This window comes from Geotrypetes seraphini, chromosome 13, assembly GCF_902459505.1.
Source record: "Geotrypetes seraphini chromosome 13, aGeoSer1.1, whole genome shotgun sequence".
Lineage (NCBI taxonomy): Eukaryota > Metazoa > Chordata > Amphibia > Gymnophiona > Dermophiidae > Geotrypetes > Geotrypetes seraphini.
In genome coordinates this window covers 29,720,969-29,740,195 of record NC_047096.1, presented here as the reverse complement: position 1 = coordinate 29,740,195, position 19,227 = coordinate 29,720,969, and the positions used below count along the sequence as shown (strand labels likewise).

Genomic DNA, 19,227 nt, shown 5'->3' with positions numbered 1-19,227 from the left:
TTGCCACTTCGAGGATGAGTGAAAGCATCACAACTTAAAGTGGTTGCACAAACAGTGCAATCATTGCATGGTCGATGACCCCCCCCCCCCCCCCCACGGGTCTGTCTATTCCAATGATCAGTTGATTTTACTGTTGTTAAATAATTAGCCAGATTCTTGGGTCTAGTATACGCTATACACAGACTGTCTTTAAAGACATCATGCATAGACAACACATGCCAATGTTTGCATATGATCTTGGCCATCTTAGTGGCTTTGTCTGAATAGGTAAGTACACAGAGCTGCTTATCCACAGGAGATTTTTGGTGAGGTTGCAATAAAAAATTTGAAATTAGCATATAGCGCTCTTAAATATGCTTGCTGTATTGTCCGTTCCAGGTATTGTCTAGCCCTAAATCATTGCAGCAAAGTTTTAGCTTGCATTTTAAATTCTTGTTCAGATGAACAGATACGAAGTATTCTAAGGAACTGACTGATTGGTAGAGCCTGTTTCAAACGAGATAGATGACAACTATCGTATGGAAGGTAAGTATTCCTGTCAGTGGTTTTTCAATATACTGTGGTATGCAAAACCCTGTTAGTCTTGGTCACCTTAACGTCAAGAAAAGTGACCATTTTGGTGTCACATGTCATGGTAAACTTGAGATTATCATCCAGAGTATTTAACCACATGATAAAGACCTTCGATGTACTGTGGGTATCTGTCCAAATGAAAAAAATGTCATTTATAAAAATGTACCCAGATATTAATGTATCGATACCAATGAGATTTATATAGGTGACATTCTTCAAAATTGGTGACATACAGATTTGCCACACTTGGGATCATGGCTATACCCATGGCAACACCATGAGTCTGCAAGTAAAAGGTGTTGTCATATTGGAAATAATTGTTCTGTATGACCAAAGTTGCCAAACTGATCTAAAAAGGCACAGGGACCCGCTGAATTTGTTGAGTACTACTGAAGACCTTGCCTATGATATTCATAGCTGCTTCTTGGGGAATGTTGCTATATAGAGCCTCCAAGTCCAAAGTAACCATTATATGAATCCTCTATCTCTTGGATGTTCCTAATTAGATTGAGAAAATGAGTAGTGTCTTTTACAAGGGATTTTGCTTTGCTTACATGAAGTTTAAGGAAAAAAAATCCACAAATTTTGATAGAGGCTCGAGAATTGTGCCTCAAAGGGAGACAATTGGGTGACCGGGGGAGTTGTAACAGACTTGTGAATCTTGGGAACTGTGTAAAATGTGGGTTGCCTGGTTGGTTCCTGAGTCAAAAACTTTGCCTCACTGTTGGTAGTATGCTCACTGTCCTTTGCAGTCTGAGCCAGCATTGCAATTTTTATTTGGATAGCTTTAGTTGGATCAACTTCGAATACTTGATACCATACCCTATTGCGTAAATGAACTTCCACTTGATCCTTATATTGAATCTGATTTAATACCACCACTGCTTCTCCTTTGTCCGCCAGTCGAATAATTAATCTCGAGTCTTGCTGTACAGATTTCAAAGCCTGATTTTGATCGTAAGATAGATTCCTATAAGAATGGGATTTTTTTGGACACGAGGGATGCAAAATCTCATAAGACTAGGTCCCTAAAGATCTTAATACCTGGATCCATGATACCGGGGGACCCACTTGGAGGACTTTCTAAAAAGTGAATCATCAGATCTAACGTCCTGTTGAGAGAAATATCATTTAATTTGAAGGTTTCTTGTTAGTCTAGCTATATCGCTCATGGTGGTAAACTGATCGCATTTGGACATAGGAACAAATGAAAGCCCCTTGTTTAGTACTTGAATTTGAGCTTCAGACAAAGGTACTCCTGAAATGTTCATAACTAAGGCTTCATTTGATTCCGTGATCTGGTATTGAACTGAATCTGTTGTCCCTATGCTGCTACTCTGTTCAGACCTGTTTGTCTGGTGCCACGATTGCGTTCCCCACCCCCCTCTGTTTCTTTTTCCTTAAAAAACAGCCAGTCTTCATGAAATAATAGAGCCGCTTCTAGAGGTTGAACTCTTAAATTGATATTATACATTAACAGTGATATACAGACTTTTCAAAATACCAGAAACTAGCCTTATAAGGCTAAAACCCCTCCCTCCCTTAGTATGCTTGCTTTGAATGTTTCTTTGCTTTTAAAAAATTGTAGTTCTCTCCCTTTTGACTTGTGTCTCTTGTAAGTTAGTATTAACATCAGTATTGTCTATATGTTCTCTTTTTATGTACTGTTTTTGAAAAAATGTAAATCGCTTAGAAATTATATAAGCGTTTTATCAAATTTTTAATACAACTTGGAAACCCTCATCCATAGAGGGATCAAAGTGGGCTGCTTGTTGATTAGATGTATTACTTGGCTGCATCCGCTTGTATATCAGCCCATTTGCATAATCCTGAGTGTTCCTATGAAACTTCTTGATCTTATTCTGTTTAATCCTGGTCCGCATTTCATCTAGCATTTGTTGTAAGGAGAGCAACGCTGACTCAAAACTGGTGGCCATAGATACATCAGAGCGTATAGATTGCAGATACAAGTAGTGAGAAGAACTTCTTGCATGTTTCTTTAGTTCTTCGATCGGTAGCAGCCAACACAGCTATACTGGTGGTTTAATGTGTGAAAGACAATTCTCCATTTAAGGTGCCAGTGTTTAATCATGAAACTGTGCAAAGTGCTAGATACAACTCTGGACAACTTGTTGGGCAGACCAGATGGACCATGCAGGTGTTTATCTGCCGACATGCGTCCTGCATGCTTAAGTGCGCTGAAAAATGTCACTTGTATAAGTGTGCAATACACTGTTCTATAGAGGAGCGCACAGCTGCAAGGGGGGATTTAGATATGGTTGGAGGATAGGAGCAGTGGCGTAGTGAGGGTGAGCGGTGCCACTCCCTCACCCTCTTCTCCAAACCTACCCCCATCCACTCCTTCTCCACCCCCTCCTGCTGCATAAGCACACCTCTTCTCTTCCTCTCTACCTCTTTAGCGTTTGCGGCGTGAGCACCAACCCCGCAAACATTAGAGAGGTACAAGGGAGGGTGGGTGCCAGCGCCCCCACCAAGACAGGCGCTTAGGGTGGACCTTCCCTCTACCCTTAATAGGAGGGACCTGGGTGTATCTCCTACATATGCAAGCAGAATACTGCATACTGCATTTAACACTTGCTATGCCATTTATGCCTGCCAATGACTTGATATAAGTGGGCATGCCTAACTTTAGAAGACCTGCCAAATCTCCCAGTTTCAGTAGGTGACTCCAGCTTTTGCAGGTCTTCTTCCACACTCCCGCTGATGGGCTGGAATTTCCTGCTGAGTTGCTTCCCTGTGCCACAGCAGCAGGAAAGACCTTCATAAAAGGTCAATTCCTGCTACTGTTATCCCCCGGTGGCAGGTAATGGCCTTTTATGAAGGCCTTCACTGCTGCCGCGGCACGAGGCAACTCCTTTTGCCTCTGGCCGTCATTTGGCTGTGCCAGGGTTAGAGCAATAAGTGGGGCTGGGCAGAGCAATGGTCAGGGTGGGTTTGGCACTGACCCTGAATCTCCCGTTAAGTGGGATGACTCCCTAAGCAACTTTGCTTTAGGTGTGCCAATGTAGCTTTATACCAGCATTTTATAATTTCTTATTTGTGTTTATAAAATGACAATTGTGCAGAATATTGTTACTTTTTATACTTTAGTAAAATAAATTCAATATAAAATCATAACTATTCGATGGCTGCGCAGATGAGATCAGACAGTTTGTGGGGATGGGGGACTGAGCTAGCGGGGACGGGGCAGAGATGGGGACCGAACTTGCGGGGACAGGGAGCAAGCTTGTGGGGATGGGGCGGGGACAGGTACTGATCTCATGGGGATGGGGCGGAGACGGGGACAAAGTTTTTCTCTGTGTCATTGTCTAATCAGAACTTCAAGTCCCTGCATGCAGTGGGGTAAATTCTGGACTGGATCAACTCTGGCAGACAAATCTGGAGCCAGCTGGCAACCTTAATCTTGAAAGATGTACCCACCAATAACCTGGAGTACTGCAAAAATAAAGAGGGTTAGAACAATAAGTCCAATATAAGTCCCTTTGGGCAACTTTATCATCCAGAACATGATTTTCAGCTGTAGCTATTTTACAGCCCTCACCCCCACCCCCACCTTGGCCATAAAGTACATAGAGGTACTTAGGGGTCCTTTTACAAAGGCTGCTGCGCTAGTACCTAACGCCTCCATTGACGAGGTGTTAGGATTTTAGGCTGCCGCAGAGTTTAGCGTGTGATGAAATGTCCAACACGCTAACCCCTATAGCGCGCCTTGATAAAAGGAGCCCTTAGAGCATGTACTCTGTGATTGCTAAATGCCAGGAGCTGGGCCTCCTTTCACAAAAAAAGAGGCTATGGATGGAGGGTGAAAGGGGACTAATCTAATGGAGCTGGAAGTGGTAGAGACAAGGACCGTGTCTGAATTCACAAAAAGCAAATTTAATAAAAGTAAAGTATGAAAAAAAGAGAGAAGCATAGGATAAACATAGGGGATCTCTCAGAGAGAGGGGAAGGGATTGTAGAGACCAAGGGGTGAGTTTGAGTTCAGGCTTTTTTAATGAAGATTTACGCAGAAAAATACAATTGAAACACAGAACATCCTCAGTGACAGAACTAAAACCCAAAAGAAAATAGAAACAAAACTGTTACTAGAAATCATCATTAGAACTCTCAAAATAAGACACTGTCACTCCAGTGTCAAGGTTGCTATATTGGGGTCCAATCCTCTATAATAAAACCCTAAGCGCTGTAACCAGACAGACATCGTGTCTGACCTGGTTCCAGCTAAAGTTCCTGCTAAGACACAAGAGAAAACCCGGAAGGGAATGGAAAAGGATTGTGCTAGGGGTGATTTTCAGGTTAACCACCAGGGGGAGCCTGAAATATCCAAGGATCTCCTGGAAGAGCCATATCTAGGTCACCACAGGAGGAGCCCAAGAGCCCCAGGCAGGTCTGCTGACTTAGGTAGAATAGAGCATGCCCCTGCAGTACAAAAGCCAGCAGCTGAGAGCAAGCAGGGAGGCAGGCTAGGGAGAAGGTTCAGACCTCTCTTCCCTGAGAGTCTCCTCGGGCCAAGCAGGGACGATACAGCCTCACCCATGGAGGTACAGGAGGCTGGTGAATTGCTGGAGGACATCTATTCTAATGCTGATCTTCCCATGGAACTTGACAACCTGCCTGAAGAAGTGGGTCCCTGTGAGGAAGCCATGGAGGTTGGTCTTTCCATCAGCTGCAAGTCCTAATTGGCTGAAACAGTGAGTGTGTTTCCAGCTCCCTTTGTTTGAAAGTGACTGTGTGCTGGAACTGAACCTTTAGGGATTTTTGCTTTATTTTTCTTTTGCTTTTGTGAAGCTGATAGTGTCTAGTTTGGGAGAGGTTTGCTGTTACCTGGGAGGGCATTTTGTAGGCTATGTAGTAGCTAATTTAAAGCAAACCTGTGACACTCTCCTTTGCCTGGCAGTTTAGTGTAGGGCTGCCAGAGGCTTCACTATAGGAGCACTGTGGACAATGAATCCAGTGCCTTGAACTCTATTTGGTACTACACAGTATAACCTGTTTGGGAGCAGGTTGCATTGAGCTCTGAGGTGAGCCTAACCTCAGGGAAAGAAAAGCAGTTGAGCTTTATTCTTTGGAACTGATTGTTGCATTTGCTTTTGAATTTGAACTGTTTATTGCTCTTTCTTTTGAGTTTGGACTGCTTGAAGTTTTGTGGTCTACTTACCTGTTTTGTTTGGACTTAAAATTACCTGATTTTTATGCTTTACCCAGAATAAAAGTGAAGCATTTTTCTTTGTGAATTTGTGATTTTTGTTTTTCCTATTGGTGTCAGTCCAAGCCTGCAGGGCTTGGACTGACACCACTGTTGTAACCACTGAGGGGTGCTGTTGAGTCCCGAGTTGACCACAGTACCGATTACAGCGCGCATGCGCACTTAGGAGGCCGTGATCCCTGCCACCGTGATGTGTGCCTCCGTGGCCGCATTCCATTTGCGGCGCATGTGCCGGCTTGGGGCGCATGCAGTGGATTGAGTGGTGGTTTGTCTTAGCAACGACTGCAAGGTGTCCCATGCTGGTAAGAAGTGGAGGGGGAAAGGGGGCTGCTTTGGAGGGAGGGGTGTGCAGGGGGATGCCTGGGCTAGCGGATGCTGGACAGGGGGAGCAGGGAAAGGAGAAGGGGTACTACTGGACAGGGGGAGCAGGGAAGGGGTGCTGCTGGACAGGGTGGAGGTAAAAGGAAGGTAGAAGGGCTACTGCTGGACAGGGGGAGCAGGGTAGGGGTGCTGCTGGACACGGGTGAGGTAAAAGGAAGGGAAAAGGGCTACTGCTGGACAGGGGGAGCAGGGAAGGGGTGGTGGTGGACAGCCGAGGAAAGAGAGAGACAGAAAGAAAGACAGACAGCGGCCAAGGAGAGAGAGAGAAAGAAAGAAAGAAAGAAAGACAAACAGACAGCGGCCAAGGAGAGAGAGAGAAAGAAAGAAAGAAAGAAAGACACACACATCTATTCTAGCACCCGTTAATGTAACGGGCTTAAAGACTAGTTAAATCATATTTCTTTAGGATGTTTCCTTTTTCTGCCAACAGTTTTTCATATTTCACCGTTATATGGTTTTTTGTTTTTTTTTTAATCTTTATTAGCAATTGCAAAGGGAACATACAACCAGGAGCACAACTAGCAGAACAAACAGATCAGGCATAGGTACCAACTCTAGAAACCCATGACAGCTAAGGAGTCACAAAACAGAAACCCAATGGTCAGATGCCCAACACAATGTGCATACTTTATGGAAAAGAGTCATAGGGACAAATTCTATAAATGGCGTCCCGATTGTAGGCAGTGGTAGGTGTCTTATCACTATGTAACCAACTAATCATGACACACATTTATAAAAAAAACACCCCATGGCAGGCAGCCTACATTGTAGGTGTTTTCACGAGCCTAGGAAGACATGTAGGATCACCTAAGCTCACCCAAGTCTCGGTGTAGGTGACGTTTTGCCTGGAAGTGGCCTTAGGTGAGTTTATTATTATGTAAACCGTGCCGAGCTCTGCGCTTGCGGAGATGATGCGGTATACAAACCTAAGGTTTAGTTTAGTTTAGTTTAGATTATTATTTTTATTTCTTATATACCGCCAAAGCCGTAGTAGTTCGAGGCGGTTCACAATAAAGAAGGGCTGGACAATCAGCGAATAGTTACAATCAGTGAATACAGATACAACAAAGAATCAGCGAATACGGTTTACAACAGAGAAGGGCAGGGCAATCAGCGAGAAATTACAGTCAGTGAATACAGATACAATAAAAATGCATGGCCCTAGGTTTAGGTGGCCCTAGGTTTAGGTGGCCCTAGGTTTCTCCATAGGGCCGCGATAGGCACCTGAAATGTAGGCCAGCAAAATGCTGGTCTACATTTCAAATAGAGGTGGCGGCTAAGTCAATCGCGGCAAGGGAACCTCCTTGCCGCCATCAGTTTAGCAGCTACAACAGGGAACCCGTCTCCACCCCTGTGAAATTGGCCGGCAGGAGGGATGCCATAACTCCTGAAGCCTCCCTCCCCAAATGTACATGGCAGGAAGCATGCCCAATTTCTCCTATCACTGAGATATCCATCGGCAGGATGGATGTCCATGCCCTTCTGCCGCCAACTCCCAAGATATCACCTAGCAGGAGAGATACCCACTTCCTCCTGCTACCACCCCTGAGACATCCCCTGGCAGGAGGGATGCCCACTCCCTTCTGCTGCCACTCCCCTCCCCTAAGATTCTGATTGGCTAGATCCTTTAGACTATTCCCATGGGGGATGGTCTACGGAATCTGGCCAATTGGAATTTTAAAGAGAGGTCTATGACTCCGGTTGGCCCAGGTGCCTACGGTCCTTTCCTGGTGTATCCTATGCACTGGGAAGGGGAAGGCCCACCATTCTGTGGAGGTGAGCCAACTGGCATGAGAGAGTGGGCATCCCTCTTCCAGCCATCAGAGAAAGGTACAGGGGTGTTCGGGGGGTGGGGTGGCAGTGGGATCTTGGGGGCTCGGGGGGTGATGAGGCCGGAGATAGCAGGGAGTGGACATCCCTCCTGCTTAGGGGTGTCTTGAGGGGTGAACATAAGAACATAAGAAGCGCCATCTCCGGATCAGACCTTCAGTCCATCAAGTCCGGCGATCCGCACACGCGGAGGCCCTGCTAGGTATACACCTGGCTTATTTTATAGCCAACCATATCTTTATATGCCTCTCTCAAGGAGATATGCATCTAGTTTGCTTTTGAAGCCTAGGACTGTCGATTCCGCAATAATCTCCCCTGGGAGAGTATTCCAGATGTCAACCACTCTCTGTGTGAAGCAGAACTTCCTGATATTAGTCCTGAACTTGCCCCCCCTTAGCTTCATTTCATGTCCTCTTGTCCGTGTCAAATTGGACAATGTAAATAGTTTTTTCTGCTCTAATTTGTCGATTCCTTTCAGTATTTTGAAGGTTTCGATCATATCCCCACGCAGTCTCCTTTTCTCAAGGGAGAACAATCCCAGTGTTTTAAGTCGATCCTCATATTCCAGTTTCTCCATACCCTTCACTAGTTTAGTTGCTCGTCTCTGCACCCTCTCCAGCAGTTTTATATCCTTCTTTAAGTAGGGAGACCAATGTTGGACGCAGTATTCCAAGTGGGGTCTGACCATTGCCCTATAAAGCGGCATTATAACTTTCTCCGATCTACTCGAGATTCCTTTCTTTATCATGCCCAACATTCTATTTGCCTTATTTGCCGCTGCCGCGCATTGTGCCAAGTTTCAAGTTTCAAGTTTTATTTCACATTTGATGAATCGCCTATTTCGAAATTCTAGGCGATGTACATAATAATATAGAAACTATGACATAATTACAATAAAATCAATAAAGACTCACATGAGAAAGAGGGAAAGAGGGTAAAGTTACAATGGGGGAGAAGAAAAAAAAACAAAAAACCAGGAGAGAACGAGAGGTAGGGTAAAATTATTCAAAGCTTTTCTTACGTAAAAGTTGATTTAGGCATCCATTAGTTAAATTATAAATCAAATGCGTCCTTAAAAAAATAAGATTTTAAAAGCTTTTTAAATACTAGGATATCGCTTTCAATTCTAATGTAATGGGGAAGGGAATTCCACCATTGTGGCCCTGCAACAGGGTCCTATCTATCAGTACACCCAGATCCCTTTCTTGTTCACTTTTTCCCAGAGTTGCACCTGACATTCTGTACTCGTATTCCTTATTTTTACTGCCTAAATGCATTACCTTGCATTTCTCCACGTTGAACTTCATCTGCCATTTCTCCGCCCATTTTTCTCCAGTTCAATAATTTTTATTAAGTATTTTAAAGGATACAAGAATCATTTAAAGTACATAGAAACAAAATAAAGCTTTCTGTATATAAAATATATAAATCTATGTTTAACTGTATAGGAGCAAAGGCTCCAATTATTAAAAATGTATGTAAGGGATATATAAGATAAAGATGAGAGAGAGCAGAAAAGAAAAAGGAAAGAAAAATGAAAGAGAGAAGAGAGGAGAAGAAAAGGATAACAGGAGTGTCTAAGAAGATGAGCGTACATAGGAGTCTAAGAATGACCATGGAGATTTGTTGTATTTCAAGTTCATGCAGGTTCGGAATGTAACTCTCTTCTCATATGCATAGGATTCAAATCTATGATACATACTCAGAGAGTTCCACCAAAAGGTATAATCTAATAGCGAGGGTGATTTCCAATTTTTTAGAATGTGCATGAGAGCAGTCACCAACATGGTATCAATGAGTTTAGGTGGACAATTTGATTGTGTGAAACATGGGTGTTGAGATCGAAGGATTACAATGTCTATAGAGATTTCTTCTGAGCAGTTAGTAATAGATTGTATGGTGTTCCAGACATAGGTCCAAAAAGAGCGGACTAGAGTACAATGAAATAACATATGATCAAGAGTTCCTTCCTCTTTCAAACAATTCCAGCAAACAGAGTCTTGCTTTAAGTTAGCTTTCCACATGCGAAGTGGGGTCCATATTGCCTGATCTCTAATTTCCTCTCAATTTGAAAAACTTTATCTTATAGATACATTGACTGAAATCTCAGTTAATGTTAGTCCACTCATGTCCCTTTGGAACAATCCCAAAATTCAAAATCACAATAAATCTCTATCATGGAAAAGGTGGCAGCGGGCAGGTATATGGTTTGTCCATCAATTGTCTACCCTCCGCCCATTTTTCTAACCGACACAAGTCGCTCTGGAGTTCCTCACTGTCCTCCTGCGATCTGATTGCCCGGCAGAGTTTTGTGTCGTCTGCAAACTTGATGATCTCACTGGATGTTCCGTTTTCCAGGTCATTGATATAAATATTAAAAAGGATCGGCCCAAGTACCGAGCCTTGGGGTACACCACTAGTCACTTTCTCCCAGTCGGAGAACTTCCCATTTATGCCCACTCTCTGCTTCCTGTTTTCCAGCCATTTGCCTATCCATCTTTGTATATCTCCCTCTATGCCATGGCTTTGTAGTTTCCTAAGAAGTCTTTTGTGTGGAACTTTGTCAAATGCTTTCTGGAAGTCCAAGTATATTATGTCCACCGGCTTTCCACTATCAATTTGCTCGTTCACGGTCTCAAAGAATTGGAGTAAATTCGTCAAACACGATTTCCCTTTCCTGAATCCATGTTGATTGGGTTTCATCAAGTCATGTGTGTCCAAGTGCTGAACTATGCTATCCTTGATCAGTGATTCAATCATCTTGCCGGGGACAGATGTAAGACTCACAGGTCTATAGTTGCCCGGTTCTCCTCTCGATCCTTCTTTGAAAATTGGCGTGACGTTGAGGCAGAAGGGAGTGGGCATCCCTCCTGCTCAGAGATGTTTTGGGGCGTGGCAGAAGGAGAGAGAGGGCATCCCTCCTGCCAAGTGATGTCTCAGTGGAGGCAGAAATTGGTCACTCTTCCTACCATGGACATTCTAGGGGGGGGGAATTCAGGGGTCTGGCAAGAAAGAGTGGGCATCCTTCCTGCCGGCCAACCTCACGGGGGAGACAGGCTCACTGCCACACGTGCTAAACTGGTAGCCACAGAGAGATTCCCTTGCAGAGATCAGCTCAGTGGCAACTCAATTCTCTAACCAAACCTTTGACATGGACACTGGTTAGAGAATCAGAGTGGTTAGGTGGGGTTAGGCATCTGTCCGTGAGGACTGACACGATTCTATCTAGGACACCCATGTGTAATTCTCAAAAACTGCTTAGGTGGCTGCTGAGACTGGACGTCCTATACAGAATCTGGCTCATAACTGTAAATTAATAACAATTAACATGTATTATGACCAATTATTGATAGCAAGTCCCAATTAATTGCCAATAAAGCAATTAAGTTCTAGGTGCAAGTGGTACTATTCTATAACTCTGCGCTGGATGAGGTGTGCACTCTATTTACTCATGTTCTAGGAGGCAGGTTATCATCTTTCTTGCGTGCGAGAATGAAAAAGTGTCCAGAATAATTTGCCTGAATTTTGGCAGTTGGATTAATAATAGGCTGAGTGATCAGCTGCAGGAGCTCATAACCTGTTTCAGGTATTGCTTTCTCTAAAAACTCCTTGTGCAAGGGAAAATTAGAGAAGTTTTTCTGGCCGACCGTGTAATAAGTACAACCTAGTACTCCACCTGTTACTAAATACCCTCCTGGTTTCAGCAATGATGAGATATTTTTCAGAGCACAATAGAAAGAGTCCTCGTCCTTGCAAGCAGATTGCAAACACAAAAACGAGAGCAGGCAATCTGCTGCAGGCAGCAGCAGCGGTTCCAGTGGGTTGCTCCGAGTGACATCACACTTGAGAATGCGTTTGACTGTTCCTCTCACTTTGGCTTCCTTCTGCATCCACTTGTCCCTGTGAAGGAAAATAATCTTTATCCAAATCATCTTCATATCAGATTTGAATGGGAATAGCTGATGCAGGCAAATTGGAGGCAAGTATTGGGCAAATAATAAAGATTTCTTACTAGAATCCTGCAATACAGGGAGTGGCCCTAATGTTGCTGGCATTGAACTATATTGATGTTTTTTTGTGGTGCGGGAGGTTTGTACTGATGATGGTAATATCTGCTGTGTGTTTGCCAGTATTGATTTGTGATGCTGGTGGATAGGGTGATGGTGTACAATTATGGTGATTGTGGTGGTGGTAGAATATTATGCTGTTGCTGCTGGCTGTGGTGTGGAGGTTTGTACTGCGGGTGGTTGTATCTGCTATGAATGTGCTGACGGTAAACTGTGGTGCTGGTATGTGGTGCAATGGTGTTTTATGATGATGGGAGATTAATCTCAAGTCAGTAGTAGGATTAGGTGGTGGGGGTTCTGAGGATGGTTTGTGGTGCTGATGCATATGGTATTTTAGGTGCACTAGTGTGACGATATATACCGTATTTTTCGCTCCATAAGACGCACCTGACCATAAGATGCACCCTAGATTTAGAGGAGGAAAACAAGAAAAAAACATTCTGAACTAAATTCTCCCTGCCAGTTTCTGCATTCAACCCCACTCTCCTTGCCAGGCTTTGCACCCTGTCCCCTTTCCCTGCCAGGCTCTGCACCCTGTCCCCCCTCTGGTGGTCTAGTGGTAGGCCAGGACAGGACGGGTAGGGACAGGGCACAGATGTCAAGGCAGATGACTTTTTTAAAATATGCAATGTCACCTCAGTAACAAGTATAGAAAAATAGACAAATATAGTGAAAAATATAGTCAGCAGATATAAATTCTTAAAACTGACACATTTTGATCACTAAATTGAAAATAAAATCATTTTTCTTACTTTTATTGTCTGGTGATTTCTTTCTTTCTTTCTTTCCTTCCTCAGGCCCAACAAATGTCCCTTCCTCCCTCCCTCCTATGTCCCCCTATATGCCTTCCAGCCTTTGTCCTCTTCCCCCTCCTCCAAGCCTGCCTGCCCGCTGGATTTACTTACCTCCCACTGCTGCTGCTGTGAGGACACGTTGCCGAAGCAGCAGCAGTGGGGGGGGGGGAGGACTCCTGGCTCAGCAGCGTAGCACCCAGAAGAGCCAGGTGGGTGCAGTGATTGCACACCACTAGCACAGAAGATTACCTCCAACGTGGTAGCAGTGTGACACCCGGAAGGGCCAGACAGGTGCAGCAATTGCATGCCACCTGCCCAGAAGCCTTACCCCCAGAATTGACAATGGAGGTAAGGCTTCTGGGCTGGCGGCGTGCAATTGCTGCACCCGCCTGGCCTTTTCCTTATTCCAATTTTTGCAGTAAGCAACCAGCGGTGGTGGCAGGCGAAGGGCGGCCGGCACTTCTCGAAGGTAACAGGGGAAGTGGGGGGGGGGGGTTGATATTCGCTCCATAGGACGTACTCTTTTTCCACCCACTTTTTTGAGTGGAAAAAGTGTGTCTTATGGAGTGAAAAATACGGTACCTCCCATCAACAAGAACTTCAGATCTGGAGAAGAGTTCCCTGGAAGGAAACTATTATAGGAAGGCTGCATAGGTTTAAGAACTGGGAATAGGCTTGGGAAGAATAATAGCTACTCATTTACATACAGATTACATATCAGAAAGACACTCTTTTGAGGGGTTGCAAAGGACCCTGAAAGGAGAGGAAGACTCAATACCCTAGAAAGAGTGACTGGAGTAACAATGTTGCTCACAAATATATTGAACAGAATTGGCTCCAGCACTGATCCCTGAGGCACTCCACTACTCACCTTTCCTTCCTCTGAGTAAACTCTATTAACTACCACTCTCTGATGTCTGTCTGTGAACCAGTTTCTAATTCAGTTCACCACTTTGGGTTCTAACTTTATCTTATCAGGTTTATTCAAGAGCATCCTATGAGAAACCATGTCAAAGGTTTTGCTAAAATCTAAGTAAATTTCATCTAGTGCATGTTTTCAATCCAATTTTTTGGTTACTCAGTCAAAGTATTCAGTCAGATTCGTTTGGCACAATTTACCTTTGGTCAAATCATGTTGCCTTGGATCTTGTAATCCATTAGATTCTAGGAAATTCACTATCCTTTCTTTCAATAACGCTTCCATTACTTTTCCAATAACTGAAGTGAGGCTTGCTGACCTAAAGTGAGGCTTCTTCTCTGCCACCACTTTTGTGAAGAGGGACCACATCAGCTTTTCTCCACTCCCATGAAACTCTCCCATATCCAAGGATTTAGTAAACAAATCTGTGCTCCTCTCAGTATCCTGAGATGGATCCCGTCCAGTTCCATGGCTTTATCCACCTTCAATTTTATAGGTTGTTCATAAACATTATTTTCTGTGAATGGTGTGGTATCCACTCGATTCTCATATTTATCTTTGCTAGCCAATCATGGTCCTTCTGCAGAATTTTCTTTCATGAACACAGAAATATTTGTTTAGCCCATTTGCTTTTTCCTCATCACTCTCCACATACCGGTTCATAGGTTCTTTCAGTCTCAGAATTCCATTTTTAGCCCTCCTCCTTTCACTAATATAAATGTAATATATTATTAAGTAATATGTAATATAAAATTATCCCAGAGTGCATTTGTATAAAAGTGTGTGTGGGGGGGAGGGGGAGCATCTCGATTATTATACGAGAGGAAAGTTTTGAATTTACAATTCAAGATTCTAGACTGATTAATTATTTGAAAATAATTTCCTGTAAATTAGTAGATGTGATTTAATGGGTTCTCTTTCCTGTGCCTTGTTTTACATTCCTCCCGGCAGTTGAGCAAATCCTAAAGATGACTTTTTTGTTTGTCTTATATAATTCAAGTTAACATCTCATAGGCCTCTTCTATTAAACTGTGCTAGCAGTTTCTAGCGCGGGGAGCCACACTGAATGGCCCACGCTGCTCCTGACGCTCATACATTTAGAAGTAGAAGATAAATCTGAAGTGATTGAACTTAAAACTTTCTTATCTTCTTTAGATTATTCTATTCCGATGTTCTCTCAATCTCATGAAATAGGTCCATCAACTAAATTGCGACTTTCACAAAAATTGTTTTGAATAATGAAATGTGGTGTCCAACTATATGGTCTGATCATTTTGCTTGTTTTTTGACCTGCTTTGGACTTGTTCGCAAGTTGATAAATCTCTAAAGTTTAAACAAGAAGTTATAATTAGAGAATCACCAAACCCTGTTGAATTTTGGAAACGTGTTGAATTATCTACTGCAACAAAACAATACAAACTTCAAATGGTATTATATTCACAAAATCTGAAACTATTGAAAACCATTTGCGCAATATCAAAAATGGACACTACTTCTATATTCCAACTTTTTAATTAGATTCACTACTTAAATAATTGGATTTAATAGTTTAACTGTTGACTTTTAATCACATTACATTAATTAACTTCTAATGGGGACAAGCCTCAAACTTAGGAGAACATGTTTCCCAAAATGGGATTACTTAAAGAGAGAAACACATTACTCTCTTATCTCCTTATAACATCACCAGCTATTACCCCACCTCCCTACCAATATAAATAAATCAAATATTTAATTCTCTATTTTTTTAAAAAAACTACATTACAATGTCCAATGTGGCGAAGAAGATAGAATAAGCGTTGCTCAGCCATTTTCCTGAAGCAGCGGGGGTGCCAAGTTTACCCCGGTAAACTAAGGCCTGGTCGGATAACAGTTGGAAGCAACGATGCTGATTTGACAGTGGGCTACTCGAGTTAAGGAGCTAAGTATTTGTAAAAGAATACATTAGTTGACTATATTAAATAGAAAGCTAGAAGTCATAAGCTACAATGAATTTCCTTCTCTTCATATGAACTATTTTTAAATGAACTCTATTTTTACAAATGAACTTCCTTCTTTTCATATGGATTATTTTCTAAATGAACTCATTTTTTGCTAATGAACTTTTTTCCAAATGAATGATTGAAGAAAGGTTTGAAACATTGATAGGAAAGCCATTGATTTAGTGAATTCAAGATTGTCTCAAAACATATGGTCCTTTAAAGAAAACAAAGGGATCAGTATAAGTTTGATTTTTTAGTGTATTTATTGTATTTATAACACTGAAGCACTTTCACTGAGCACTTTATACTTTGCACTTTAAGTATTAGTAACACTGCTAATATTTCGTAGTAATTAGTGAAATATGTAAGATACATGAAAATAATGGGATGAAATTGTAATTAACAAGAGGAAATGAATTGCAATGAAATTGAATAAGAATTTTAGATGAGATATCTTGATTGAATTTGATTAGGTGAATATATATGGTCTGGTATGAGTTGGTCTTGAGTTTCAAAAATGGCTTGCTGATCTATTTCAAGTAATATATATCCCATACCAAAATAGTATTTGTAGTTTAAATTTAATATGTTTTTAAGGATTCAAATTAATAAAAGAGGAGGTATAGTGTTTAGAATTATTTATTTATAAAAATTAATGTAATGCAGTTTTTTAAAAAAAATAGAGAATTAAATATTTGATTTATTTATATTGGTAGGAAGGTGGGGTAATAGCTGGTGATGTTATAAGGAGATAAGAAAGTAATGTGTTTCTCTCTTTAAGTAATCCCATTTTGGGAAACATGTTCTCCTAAGTTTGAGGCTTGTCCCCATTAGAAGTTAATTAATGTAATGCGATTAAAAGTCAACAGTTAAACTATTAAATCCAATTATTTAAGTAATGAATCTAATTAAAAAGTTGGAATATAGAAGTAGTATCCATTTTTGATATTGTGCAAATGGCTTTCAATAGTTTCATATTTTGTGAATTATCTACTGCAGTCACAGATATTGTAGAATTTTCTTCTTATTGGGGTAATACTTATAATATGATTCTTGACGATATAGCTCCCAAGCATTACATTACGAAACGCCCTGGTAAATTTAAGGTGTGGTTTGATACTGAACTACATCAAATAAAACGCTCAGTTAGACGATTGGAAAGAAAAAGGTTGAAATCTAGAACAAAAATTAATCATGATATCTGGTGAAAAGAGGTTTATAAATATAAACTTTTAACTAAAGAAAAATGGAAAGCATTTTACTCTGCTAAAGTATTAAAGCTAGCAACACACAAAAACCTATTCCAACTTGTTTCCAACGCTTTTGATGTAACATGTTATACTCAGTCTGCACATATTTTAGCTCCTACATCTAATGTCCTCACTAACTATTTTAGTTCAAAGATTACTTTATTGAGGTCTTCTTGTACATCTCACGCACACTTACCCCCTCTTTTACAAAACTACGAGAGTAGTTTCTAGCACGGGGAGCCGCGCAGAATGGTCCGCGGTGCTCCCGACGCTCATAGAAACTCAATGGGCGTAGGGAACAGGGCAAGCTATTCAGCGCGGCTCCCTGCACTAGAAACTGCTATCACAGTTTCGTAAAAGGAGGCCTTAGTCACTAATGTTCCCATTTTTCAAGGTGATGGTACTCCTGTAGATTTGATTTGGACATCATTTGAGAAACCAGACGGGGCCAATTTTTAAAGTTCTATAATAAATATTTGTATGTAGATCATTGTTCTCCAACAATAATGAAAATGGCCCCTTTGAGATTTGTTAGATTTGTTCAATTGGTTGTCATATCTCCTTGACAAGGGAATATTCCTTCTCTCTGGAGGATATATTATTATTATGCTCATTATAAAGAATCCTAAAGATTCTCCTTCACTGGTTTCTAATTACAGGCCAATTGCCTCCATACCGTTCTATGTCAAAATAATGGAAGAACTGGTCCAACTTCAGCTTTTGAATTACCTGGAACATCATTCTTTGTTATATGCTTCTCAATCAGGTTTTCGACCTTATTACAATACAGACACTGTGTTAGCCGCAATTCTTTATTTTTTTCCATAACCTACTTAGTAAGGGTGATAACACCCTTATTATGCAGTTTGATTTAAGCAGCACGTTTGACTTGGACCATAGAAAGTTGTTGGAATTTTTGGCCATGATTGGAATACGAGATAATGTTTATGCATTGTTTCAGGGATTTCTCTCTTCTCGAACTTATCAAGTAAGAATGGGTAATGTTTATTCTGATAAGTGGTCCAATCCATGCGGTGTCCCACTTGGCTCGCCACTCTCTCCTCTTTTGTTTAATGTCTATCATTCTTCTCTTGGTGCTCATTTGGGTAACTTAGGATTAAAGATATTTAGCTATGCAGATGACATCACTATCATATTAATAATAATAATAATAATAACTTTACCATGTATATCATCATTCTCTAAAATAACTCATATAGTAGAGGGATGGATGTTAGAATTTAGATTAAAGCTTAACTCTGAGAAAACAAAATTCTTCTTCGTCTTACCTCAACAGAACATTGAGGAGAATTCTATCACTTTGAAATCTAGGCAATATCCGACTTACTCAACTGTTAAAATATTTGGTATCACTCTGGATCAAAATCTAACTATATGAAACCAAGTTGATACAGTTGTCCTTAAGGGGTTCCATATTTTGTGGAAACTTCGTACTCTTAGAGCCTTTTTTGAATTTTCAGCTTTCAAAACATTGGTCCAATCCTTGATGCTAAGTCATTTGGACTACTGTAACATTGTTTACTTGGCAGATATCAAGAAGAATTGTGCTAGATTGGCTATAATTCAGAATACTGCAGTGAGACTCATATATGGTCTGAAGAAATCCGATCATATAACGTGCTTCTATCATGAATTGCATTGGTTGCCATGTATCATGATATGATTTTATAATTCTGATTGGAGTTAAAGTATAAAGTTATTGCCTGACCCAAGATATTATTAATTTTGAATTTGGATTCTAAAAGGGCAGGATTCACTAACCTTACCTATCGTGTCCCATCCAGTTTGCAACCACTTTGCGACCCCCGACCCGATTCACTAACCTCCCTTCTAATCCAATCCGCACCTGATCCGATCCGTGCATGCAAATGAGGGGGAATGGCATGCAATGTAGGAAGGCAGCGATTCACTAAACAATTTCAGGAACACCGACTGGGCTGGCTGATCAAAAAAGAAGCGACTGCAGAGGACCAGTCGCTCATGTCCTTTCTGACTGAAATAACATCTTCCTTGTGCAAAAACCCTGCCTCTCTGCTGCCCTGCTCCCTGCGAGCCCATGTTTTTAACCTGCAGGTTTAAAGTGGGTTTAAAGCACTACAGCTGCAAAGCATGTCGCTGTGATCAGGTTGCTGCCCTCGCCTGCTGGAGAAGGACGTTGGCATGTACCAGGGCTTTCTGTGCGC

At 41.7% G+C, this 19,227-nt stretch overlaps 1 protein-coding gene across 1 annotated transcript in view; it reads right to left on the bottom strand.

The window, feature by feature from the left end:
• Positions 1–10,824: 10,824 nt before the first annotated feature.
• The window catches only part of LOC117347334 (nicotinamide N-methyltransferase-like), a 28,588-nt gene continuing 20,185 nt past the window's right edge, over positions 10,825–19,227 (bottom strand). The window contains exon 3 of the mRNA XM_033918129.1: positions 10,825–11,911. Coding sequence (XP_033774020.1) covers positions 11,461–11,911 — 451 coding nt within the window. The 3' untranslated portion in view covers positions 10,825–11,460. The remainder of the gene's footprint in view (positions 11,912–19,227) is intronic.